The sequence below is a fragment of the Lonchura striata genome, chromosome 1 (assembly GCF_046129695.1).
Source record: "Lonchura striata isolate bLonStr1 chromosome 1, bLonStr1.mat, whole genome shotgun sequence".
Lineage (NCBI taxonomy): Eukaryota > Metazoa > Chordata > Aves > Passeriformes > Estrildidae > Lonchura > Lonchura striata.
Genome location: NC_134603.1, coordinates 107,993,884 through 108,005,961, shown reverse-complemented (window position 1 = coordinate 108,005,961; position 12,078 = coordinate 107,993,884). Strand labels below are relative to the sequence as shown.

The 12,078-nt window shown below is 36.6% G+C and overlaps 1 protein-coding gene across 28 annotated transcripts in view; it reads left to right on the top strand.

Annotated features, from left to right (window-relative positions):
- CLASP2 (cytoplasmic linker associated protein 2) overlaps positions 1 to 12,078 on the top strand; it is a 140,706-nt gene that overhangs the window by 45,832 nt on the left and 82,796 nt on the right. For 22 of the 28 annotated variants that reach the window (XM_077786454.1, XM_077786455.1, XM_031503912.2 and 19 more), the window contains one exon: positions 10,676 to 10,822. In XM_077786454.1, the coding sequence (XP_077642580.1) occupies positions 10,676 to 10,822 (147 nt within the window). Of the gene's footprint in view, positions 1 to 9,853; positions 10,177 to 10,675; positions 10,823 to 12,078 lie in introns of those variants that run through there. The other 6 variants (XM_077786488.1, XM_077786504.1, XM_077786475.1 and 3 more) reach the window with 5 other exon arrangements.

Below are 12,078 nucleotides of genomic sequence, written 5' to 3'. Positions count from 1 at the left end.
AGAATCTTCCACTTGACTGATTGGCTATTTGCCTTGCAGGGTTTATTTTCATCTTTGTTATCTGTGAAATACCAGGAGTATTTCCTTACTGTTACATGTTATTTTTAATAAAGTCTTCCTGTGGTAAATACTGATGAGCAAGTAAGCTACATTTGGATCATTTCAGTGTCTGAAATGCCTTCAGAGATGAAGGGTCTCCTGTAGTATTGACCTGAATCAGAAATTCCATTCTGTGTATTGTATGTATAAAAGCATATTAGTTTTAAAGACTTGTATTTTGGATTTTTTGTCTGCTTTCTTTGCCCAGCTTGTTCATCAAAATACACTTATATAGCAACAGCTGGAAAGAGCAGTCGATAAGTTGAAAGTGCCTTTTGAAAACCAGCTTATGTATGTAGACTCTGACAAGAAGTAACTACAATTTACAGCTCACAGGAATTTCCCATCTATATGGACTGTAGACAACAAGATTTTCATGGTGCCAGAATTTTTCTGGTACCTCTTCATGTGTATTTAATTGATGGGAATTTTTTTCTGTTCAACTGAGAAACACTTAAAAACTCTCAAAATTATGGATAGTTGGAGCCTCAGGAAAAGTGAGAAGGGCTGAAAATGTAGAACAAAGCTGTTAATAGCCTGCAGAATAACTTTGCTTCCTTCAAATTAAGTATTTTTGCTTTCATCAGATGTCAAGAGTTCCATGGTGTTCCATGATTGCCTAAACAATGTGCATGAGTAGATTTCTATTTTACAAAAAATACTTTTATCATTATGGATTGTTTTGTTTGTTGACCTCATAAAAGCCCTTTGATCAATGAACTTACACAGTGTGAGGTTTGCTATTGAACTTAAAGGTCAGACTTTCTACATTTCTGTGTAGGTTGCTTTTGTTTAAAATTTCTTTGCATTGTTGAGTCAATTTTTACAAACTCATTAGAAACACTGCGAGAAACAGTCTCTGTATATTATTTGGGGGTTGGATCATGTTCCCACAAAATTAGAGAAATGGCAGCTACTAAAGCTGCCTAGCCATATACCAAGCACTTCAGATTTTCCAGATCTGGTGTTAGTTTTTTAACTTCTGGGGTGCTGGTGGATGAGAGGCTGGACATGAGTTGTCAGTGTGGGCTTGCAGCCCAAAAACCCAATTCTGGCCTGTGCTGCATCAAAAGCAGTGTGGTTAGCAGGGCAAGGGAGATAATCTGTTCAGTGAGTTCACAGGAGGCTGCAAAGATGATCAGAGGGCTGGAGCAGCCCTACTGTGAAGACAGGCTGAGAGAATTGGGACTGTTCAGCCCTGAGCAGAAGATGTTCCAGGGAGACCTCGCAGCACTTTCCTGTACCTGAAGGGGGCCTACAGGAAAGCTGGAGAGGGATGTTTTACAAAGGCATGGCTTTAAGCTGAAAAGGATGTATTTAGACTAGAAATTTTTCATTTGAGGGGTGGAGCAGGCTGCCTAGAGAAGTTGTGAATGCCCCATCCCTTGAGGAATTTACTGTCGCGTTGGGTGGAGCTCTGAGCAGCCTGGTCTAGTGAAAGGTGTCCCCTGCCCATAGCAGAAGGGTTGGAACTAGACAGTCTTCAAGGTCTCTTAAACCCCAAACCATTATATGATTCTATATTAAGAGTTCCAGTTTGAGGAGAGTTGGGCCTCTTCAAACTACTGGTTTTATAACCCACAAGTGAAATGGCAGCATTGAGAATAAAATCATTTGCCATATTTTCTTAATCTCACTTCTATGTGAGGCAGAGATCAGGTAGGTCAGTGAGCTGAAAGGCCTTTAACAACCCCTTTCATTCTATGCTGTGATGTGCATGTTTTCGTGTGCAGATACTAACTTTTAATTCCTAAACTACCTGGATCTAAAATGCAGAAAAATAATCTCTCAACATTTTATCTGCTGTGTGCTCATATTGCACTTTCTACTTCTAGGATCTATGTTTTATCATTCTGCCTTGCTGTTTTACATTACATGAACATGCAAGTTGAGTTGAACATGCAGAAATTGGCCACACTCAAAACTAATGCAAATGTTAGCTGCTATTATGATCTCTCTGATGGTAGACTTACATTTGGCACTGTTAGGCTCTAATAGTAAATCCTAATTTAAGCTCCCTGTTTGTAAACCTTCTCATTGATGTTACATATATCCAGTGCCCCTTCCCTATCACATACACTTCTGATATACGTTAAAGATGAATGAACGTGGTACTTATGAGTGCCTCTCTTACCCTTGCTGTGATGTAATTGATAGTTTGAAAATTCAAGTCATTAAGCCCAAGTGCTTCTGTGTCACTGAATTAAGTACTGGAAATTTCCTGAATTGAATAGTTTCTCAATGGGTATCAGTTGTTTGATTGACTTAGCTGCAGATGGGTAAATATGGTGGTATTTTTTGCTGCTTTTCTGAACATATATGCATCAATAATGCCAGCCATATTATTGCATTTTATGGGTAATGGTTTCTAGATAAAGCCTACTTTTGTGATAAATATATTGGTTTCAAAATATGTCATTAGATTCACTGAAGAAAATGCTGGTGCTATTGGGAGTTGGATACTTGATGTATAAGCAAAAGAAGTTTGTAAAGAAATAAATAAAATTACTTCTAGAGATGACAAACACAGTAATTAAACCATGCCTACTGAGCAAAGACTGGCTGTTGGCTTACAGGATATTTGAAATGCAAATAGTGGAGTTTATACTTCAAGAAGATACTTGAAGTGGCAGCATTTTTAGAGGGCAACGTAAGCAGTGTAATCAAGGGTTTGGCCACAAGTCAGGTCTGAATTCAGACAAGTACAACAGTTAAATAAACCATCACTTTTGAAAGAAATTATGAGTCTTTTAGGTGTAAAGTGACTCACAAAAATTTACCAGGCATTGAGTAAAAATTCTGTTAGAGCTTTTTCTTTTTATTTCTTTTCTAATCATTTTTTAAAGTGAATTCCCTGCTTTCATTTTAATCAGTGTCTGGATAGGGAAAGTCTCTGAGGGAGTACTCACTCATTTAGCAGAAATCTTGAGTGCTTCAGCAGTTACTGTCTTTTTCATCTTTAATTCTGTATTTCATAGGAGAGCAAAACATTTGTGCTGTGGTAGGTATGTTTTACTTGGTGCTAAAATAGCATAATATCCCATCAGTTTTTGTGTTACAGCTAGTGAGTTCACTTCTGTGTTCAAAATGTCAAAAACTTTCTTTTCAGTCTTTGATTTCTTATGCAAGGCAGGTCTGTGTCCTTCCTACACCTTTTTGCCTTCCCCCTGGCTAAAAGGCACCTGACTTGTTAACATTTCAGTGCTGGACATAGTGCAGCGTGGTCCAAATAGCATGGCCTAAAGCAGTAACATAGTACAGATGTTGAAGAACAGTAACATTACGTAGTTTTATTTCAAGCCTTGCTGTTTAGTCTTGAATCCTATTTTAGATGCTGACCGTGTCATGAATTCTGGAGAACCTAATTATCTTTCTCTCCCCCTTTTACTTAGAAAGTGGAGCTTCATTTGCTAATCGGCTGTAGACTGTTAAGTGTTGAGTCAGAAGGCTATTGAACTTGGCTCAGGAAGGATGTAAAAAAAGTAAAATTGATGATTTTTAAAGTACAGTGATACTGATTGCGTTTTCAGTAAGTTTGCTGGGAAATGTTCAGTAACATTTGGGAAATGTTACACATTTGTAACAGAAGAAAGTCCCATTGCAAGAATTTAGAAAGGACTAAATGATTTATTAATGAATTTAAACATGTGGACTATGGTAATTTTACAGATATTGTAAAAATGTAAAATATGGCAAGATTTGCAGAAACTGTCTTAAATTTTAATAGGTAAAATTAGAAAAGTACTTGGGTTTACAGGAGAGATTCTACAGCTAGAAATGGGAATGAAGCTTTGGGAGCAGAATTAGCTCAGTTGCTTATTTGAACTTATTGCAGCTTTAATTGAAACCTGTAGTTAAGTATTACCTTCCACCCAGGCAGTAGTAAGATAAACTGTAAGACTGTCTTTTCTTTGGGGTTAGGAAAATAACACTGGGGATACGTTTAAATTTTTTTTAATTAATCTTTTTTTAACATAGTCCTTCATAAAACTGTGGAGCAGAATGGATAAACTACTAATGTCATTAGAATAGGCCTGTATTAAATGTGGATAATTATTGTGGCATGTGTCATTGCCCCTCCTAAATATTTATTTTTTAAAAGGTCTGTTAGGTCTAGTATTTCCTTTCTAATTTTTCTTCTTTTTTTTGTCTTATTCATTGAGGGTCATCTTTTAAAAAAGACCAAATGCATACAGCAGAACAAAAAAGAATCCAAAAGCAGGTGTGAACCTCTCTCAGTGCTGATCAGTGGAATGTAGAAGAGCTGTATTTTGCTTTGCTTGTTGAAAAATTAGGGGAACTTTATTAAAATTTGAGATCAGATCAACAGCAGATTTTAAATGATAAATATTTGCCTTACTCCTGTTACTAACTCTTGCTCCCCTTACTTGCTGCCTTTTTGAAATTCGTTTTTTTTTAAAGACACTAGTTCACTAGAACTCCCTGAAAAAATAGCATGTGAAATAATATGTTCGGTTTAAGAAGTCTGGGGGATTTTTGAACCAAGTTTTGTTGTTCTTCAAATGCTGTTCTCATTGGGTTTTTTTTTAAGCTGATCCATCCCCTATGAGGTTACTGCAGAAAAGGGAGTCTCTTCTGGTAGGAGTTTGAGATTTTGTTGATGAGCAGCAGCATGTATTGCACAGAAGAGAACCATTTGATAGCACTGTCATTGGTACAGTTGCTTCCTTCAGGAAGGCAAAGAGAAGCAAAGGAGGCAACATGAAGTAAAGTTAAATCCATCAGCAAGTGGCTTCACATTACTTCTGCGCCTCCACTGTGGTCCCAGGAAGAGTCATGCTCCATCACTGTGGGAAGCTTGTTTTGTTTGGGCATGAGAATTTGTCTCCTAATGGATTAGGATCCCAAGACCTGCTGTGGCACAGGGAAAATGCCAAGGAATGATGCCTTTATGATAGATCTGAAATTTCTTAGGTGAAATTTATCTGTCCAGCCATAGGTGCCCCTCGAGGTGCCTTGAAGTATCCACAGCAGACAGAGGAGACAAGAACTGCAAGAAATATCTGGCCTTCTGGAATGTCAGCTGGCCACCAGACAGGATGCCCAGGACTGTCTAAACTGGTTTTAGATGACTGTGCTTAGGCAAATGAATCCTGTCCTTTGTGTCAGGACAAACAGATTTGGACTGTATGGAATGCCTGATGTGTAAGGGATAAAGTTCTCACTAAATGATGTGGGGCATTGGCTTGAAGTATGGATTAGAGGGATCAGCTAACTTGATGCATGTGTAGTGCTTGCGGCTTCATTTTCATGCTTGACAGAAGTTGTTGTAGGCCACACCAGCTCATCTGGAATTGAGCTAATGATCCAGTCCCAGATGTTCCAATTAATTGATGCAGTCCATGTTTGTAAGTCACTGAAGGAAGACTGGCAGTGGGTGTCATGGTAGGCACAGAAAGGGAGAGTGACTTGGAAATTTAAAGAGTTCATCTAATTGAAGTTTTTTTGCTTAAGCAATACTTTGCAGTTGTCTCATAAATATTTTGTAGTGTGAAAGAGGAAGTGTCAACAGTAGGTAAAAACCAGCATTTGTTAGCAAAGCTTATCATGATCAGTTATTGAAGTAAAATTGATACAAATGTTTTGAACAGAAGTCACTTTAAAAGCAATTTATTATATATGTAAATATTAAATATACTGTATTCTCTAGTTTTACTCTTGTCGCTCTACAGTAAAATACTGCAAGGTGGTATTTACAGACCTAGTTGTGTTAGATATATAAAATGTTGCTACTGAAAACAGTATCCAGATTTGCTTTTATTGCCAACTTTAGTTAAGTATTACTGCACGGGATCCAGTTTTTTTGCTGTTATGGTGTCACTTGAGGATCTGCTTTAAGTCAGTTGACTTCTGATTTTCTACTGCTGAGTAGCACAGGTAGAATATAGATCTTGTATTTGTACTGCTGTGTAGGTGATACTCTGCTTAATTTTTCTGTTATTGACTATGACAAACAAAATGTTAGATACCAGAATACGAATCTTCAAACCAGTTGAGGTGGAGGCTTTAGTTGCAGTAACAATAAATGTATTCTAATTAAATCTTCTTTGAAAAGAAAATATTTTTTCTCTCTGGATATGAAAAAATTTAGATTTTTCTCTAGATTCTCCTTGTCACTGGATATATCTTTACATTTACTGGACACATAATTATTTTTACTGCTGTATAGGCAAATCACAGTAAGTAGATTGTTCTGAAGTTTAAAATATTGGGAGTTCAAGAATATTCTTTGAATATCAAGTCTTATTTTAAATGTTTATGCTTTGATCTCTCTGAATACTTCAGAAAATATACACTACATATTTGTGATCTGGCGCCCAAGAGTAATGCTACAAGGCAGGAAGATAGCACATATATCTTGTTTATTTTTAGTTCAAATGGCATAGTTTGTTTCTTAGGAATTTTAGTGTTTAATGCTTTGTGATAGTTCAAGTTTTGGTCTGTCTGGATGGATTTAATCTTTGAATAACTTTGGTAAATTCTAAGTTCTGAAAGTGTGGTGGACTTTTGAGTTCTGACTGTCCTGCAGGTTGGTTTGGAGGGTTTTTTACTGGAAAGATTTCTTAGACAACTCGTCAAAGATTTTGTAGAAATGCACAGCAGTTCATTGGTGCACTGTACCTGCAGATCATCCTCTATGCTGCAGAACTCTGCCCTCCATTAAAAGAGAAAACTTCTAATGCTTGGATTTTGAATCCTGAGTCCCTAGCTTTGTGAAGGTAAAAGCAACCTTTTCTTGAATTTTTTTTTCTTCTCCTGCTTTGAAGTTGCTCATCAGGAAGAGAGCTTGTACCAGAGTGAGAGCATTTGTTGCTCATCGGGTTTCTTCAGGAGCTTTTGGCAGTACAGGATTCCAGGCTTTTCTCTGTATGGTATGCTTACCTGCAAAACTCCTTATCCACTATGGTTTAAAATACTACATATCAAGTACAGGAACAGTGTTGTGAGATTTAACTGAGGCGTAGTGTCTTTAATTTGTTGTGTTTTCCCTTTAACATGTTCTGTGGGTTGCTAGCAATTCATACAGCTTTCCATTTTTAGTACTTTGGAGCTTTGTTTTAAAACACTATTTGGATAATGCTTTCTCAGCTGTTAGGTATATTTGCATACATAAAATTTGATACTCTGAAAGTGTTAAAATTACCTAGAATGAAAATTATCCAGCCATTTTAGAATGAAAAAAGTTTGTGTCTCTCAGATGGCTTTTTGAAATACCAATTATATTTAGGCTATTATGACTTCTGTTGTAGAGATATATTTTGTTTGTAGACTCCCTAAAACTAACATTAGAGGCACAGTTTGATACTGAAATACAGTAATCCCCATGCTTTCTGTGCAGGCTGTCAGGAGCTCCATCCCTGCTCCTTTGGCCAGCCAAAGGCACGGTAGTAAAGCCAGATTGAGCGGAACTGCTCCTTGATTATGCCCTGGGGAGCAGCACTTACAACTGGAGCTGGGCTCCTCCATGCTGAAGTACATGGAAATGCTTTTACAGGAGCTACCAGCAAGTGGATCATTGCAGATGACCCAGAGTGCATGGAAGGCGCATTGTAGGGGAAGCAAATATAATGCTCTGTTTTCATGAAGTGCTATAAATACAGATTTCAGGTTTTGGATCCTCACAGTGTAAGTTATATTTCTGAAAATTGAATGTCCCTCAAGATCACTTGGGATTTTGATGGTAAATCTTAGGGAAATAAAAGTGTAAAAACCTAAAAGAATGGGAAAAACCTCTGGTTTCTTTAAAAGACAGTATGAAATTTTCCTGCTTATGTTTATTTAAAAAAAACAAATCCAGGAAAAAAGAGGCTCAGCTGCATTATCACTTTCGCATTAATAGAATTCAAACAGATCCTTTACAGCCATTAATTTTACATGCTTATGGTACTGTACTGTTATTTTGGAATACTTCAAGTAACTATACAGCAATTTTTAACTTATTTTAACAAACTATGAGAAGTCTGCTTAAGAATACCCATATATCAGTGGTTTAAATCAGTTCTTTGTATCTTAAAAAAAAGACATTTATTTTAAAAAGATGAGCTTTATGGGACTGAGGGGCTGCATAAAACTTTCATAGTGTAGATTTTTAATCCTGTGTTCGCAATCTTTTAAATGTATGAAAAAATATTCTTTTACTAGGCAAAGTAATTTGACAGTATTACAAAGAACATTATTTAATGTATCCTCTAATATACACAGCACGTTAGTAGGTCAAAACATTTGCATTTTTCTATGAAATTCTATTTGCATATATTGGGGTTCAGCAATAACTTGTAGAATTACCCATCTTTGGTACTCCTTAAAATTCTTACATCTGAATCACTGGTTCCCAAAGTACACAGTTGTTTGGGGTTGTCAAGATTTTTCTTGATTAGGAGATTTTGCATAAATGAGCAAATGCTCACTTTCTGTTTTTAGGATTGTATTGCAAATAACTATTGTTTCAAAGGGTTGTGCAATATTTGCATATTAGTGCAGCATTGTAGAGCTGCTGGGTAGTAGCATGAAAGTCTTGCTTGTTACTTCATCAGATTTGAAAGTGCAGCAACAGAACCAGTTTTATTTGCAAAGCCTGTTTTCACTTTTAGTCTGTTTTCATGATTTAATACTCACGTGTCAGTGTTGATCTGATCATGCTGTTCAAAAATCTGCAAGATATTTCTAATTTGAAATTACCTGTAATGCTGCAGGTATTCTATGTATTAACCCTTGCCATTTACTTTTCTGTGGCAGTGTTTAAGTCATTTCACTTAATCTGGCCTTTGTGTTAGTGGTTTTCCTTGCTTGAAATCTTAATGTCTGGTTCTATTTAAGATAGTGAGAGTAAAAGCATCAGGAATCAAAATGTATTCTGGCTCAGCCCGTATGGTGAGCGGGAGTGCTGTTTCCATGGCAACACACAGGCCAGTGAGGGGGAAGGCTGATGCTTTTTCCTCCGATTCGGAGAGTTTACAGATCCAAACAATTACTCTTACCAAGATTCAGTTAAAAATCAGTGTTTACAAGAGAGGAGGAAATAATGAAAATTGTCAATATGCATCCTTATTTTTCTTGTGATGGTGGATTATTTCTTTGATCATGGAGATTCATTAGTGCAAAACACAGCTTTTGGCAAATGCTAGAAAAATGTGCTAACTATAGCAGCAGTGATCTTGGACACATTAAATGCAGAGTGTGCTGACGTTGGATGGTGCTGCCAGTGCTGCTGGACAAAAACCTTGCTGTACCCTTTAATGCGAGCTGCCTTCCTCTGGGAAGTCACATTGTTATATATAGTTGACATTTCCCTGGGACCAAGTTGGGAACAAGCAAAGGGTAAACAGTTAACCATTCCAGAGATGATGAAGTTTTGCAATTATTATTTTTTTTTAACAAATGGCAGGTTTTAAAGCAGGTAATATGCTAAATTGGTCTTTCATTGCTGTAGTGCAGCTGTGTCTCAGCCTCGCCCATTTTATTTATTATAGGAATCATAGGCTGGATGTTTTCTGTGCTCTCAAGCTTATAGATGAATCCTTCTTTCCTAAGTGGGTGTGGAAAACATTATGTTCTACGGTTGGAATATGTTGGGGTTCTTTTAAGGTATAATATTTTGAATTGAGACTGTTTAGTCACTAGACATGAATTTCTTTCATGATTAAAAACACACAAACCTGAAATTATAGGAAAGAGAGTGCAAGCCCCGGAATATTGTCTGCCTGTCTAATTTTTTTAGACGAAGGATTGGAATAGTGGCAAATACCATGTGTGGGAATTAATTTATTTGCATGGAGAATTTTCACCTTTTCCTCTGGCGTTGGCTCCCAGAAGATGATGTCACCTTGCAGCTCATTGGCTGTGCAGCACCTAGTGCAGGGAAGGGAGAGAAAGATGCCGGCACAAATCTCAGTGGTGGATCTAGGGTGTTTGCGAGCAGATTTTGATGGAATCTTTGATTAGTATTAAGAATTTACTGCATGTGGCCATGTGAGGTGCTGGGTCCATCCTTGGGTGAGGGGATTTGAAGAGCTATCAGAGGAATGAGGCGACTGATCTGCAAGAGGATCTGTGATTGTAAGTTGAAAAATCTGGGTGGAAGGAAGGAGACAGGGAGTGCTAGTTAGACACATTGTGGGAGGATGTGTAGCAGAAAATGCATGCATGAGTGAAAGAAGGAAAAGGAGAAGCATTTCTCTTTGGTAGACTGGAATGATAAAAATTATATTAAGGGCTTTCCTTTTGGGAAAACGTTAAGAAATGGTTAAAAAAATTCAGTCGGTACAAAGATATTTTTCCTTTGTGGGAGTGGATATGTAGGATTCATTTTTTATGCTCAGTTCTGCTGTGGTTAATTATGAAGGCAAAATAGTATTTTATAAGAACTTCAAATGTGGAAAATGCTGTTTATCTCCCAATTTTATTCCTAGATCAGAGACAGGACAAACTGATAAATACTTGGTTTTATTTATGCATTTTGTGAATTTCTGTGAAATGTGAAGGAAAATAGTTTGTTAGGAAATGAAAATACACCCATTCTAATAGCTGTGTTTTTATTTAACATATCTTTTTCTAGATAAAAGCTTTGATGATGAAGAGTCAGTGGATGGAAATAGGCCATCATCAGCTGCTTCAGCCTTCAAGGTTCCGGCACCTAAAAAGCCAGGAAATCCTTCAAACAGTGCAAGAAAGCCAGGATCAGCTGGTGGGCCTAAGGTTGGAGGTAATGTAAAGCTATTCAGATTCTAATCAGTGTTCCCAGAAACCTTGGCAGAGCAGGCACAAAACAGAGAACTTTGGAAGGTGATGTTTAATTCATGACTGCAGCATTTTTGCAGAGCTGAGAACAGTAAAGGACCCTGTTTTATGTAATTATTCATCTGTAAAGGTGTATGCATATCTGGCTGTTTTTATAAGTGTACACTGAGCTTATAAAGATCTCTCATTAATAAAATTAATGTCTGGAGATAGCATTTCTGTTGGTGAAATGAATATATATATGTGTGTGTGTGTGTATATGTATGTATGCATGTCTCTGCTGGAATCCACACTGCACTTATTGTATATATAAATATCCTGTGAAATTCTGGAGAAGATCTGTGTAGATTAATTTTTTACTGTAGATCTGCACTGTTTCACATGGCTCGAAAGGATTAGCCATCACCCAGAGCCCTCATCAGAGGTGTATGATACATCTGGATGACTTTTATTGTTATTATTATTATTATTCTAACTGTCAGTATTGTGAAATTGGTTGTGAAAGATAAAAAATGAGGGCCAAAACCCTTGACAGGATTTTTCTGCATGATATGGCTTTAAAGCAGTGTAATGAGGAATGCTTAGTAATTATGATCTTAGAACAGGGAAATCCGCATTTTTTTAGGGCGGGGGTAGTCTAACAAAAGCAACTGTTTACTGTTAAAGAAGTGGCTGCTTTTTTGATGTTTCATGTACAATCAGAAAAAAAATTACATAATTCTATGGAAATACACCACACTTCAGGTACAAGGTTTTTATGAATAAGTAATTCTTTTAGTAAGGGGTTTTTGTAAGACTAATTTTTCCATGTTCCTATTCATGTAATATCATATGTGATCTGCGAAGCAAATAGAAAATTTGGAAGAAGATATACATGGCAAACCAGCTGCCTTAAATATTTTTACTTTAATAAGATACCACTAATGTTTTGAAAATCTGTTGGTTTTCAGTAGTGATCTTAAGAATTCCTAATAAATTGAAAATATTTCCATAGGGCTGGATCAACACTGTCATAGTGTAACTGAGAATTGATAGGAATATATATCAGAATATACCACTGTATAGTATCAGAAAATACCACTAAAAGACTCCATAAAGGAAATTAATCTCATTTATATTTATTGTTGTTGTTATTATTGCATATAGTAAGTGTTATAAATAAGTAAATATAAATAAATACCTAATTATAATGTAGTCTCCTTTAACCTTAAGCATGGTGTT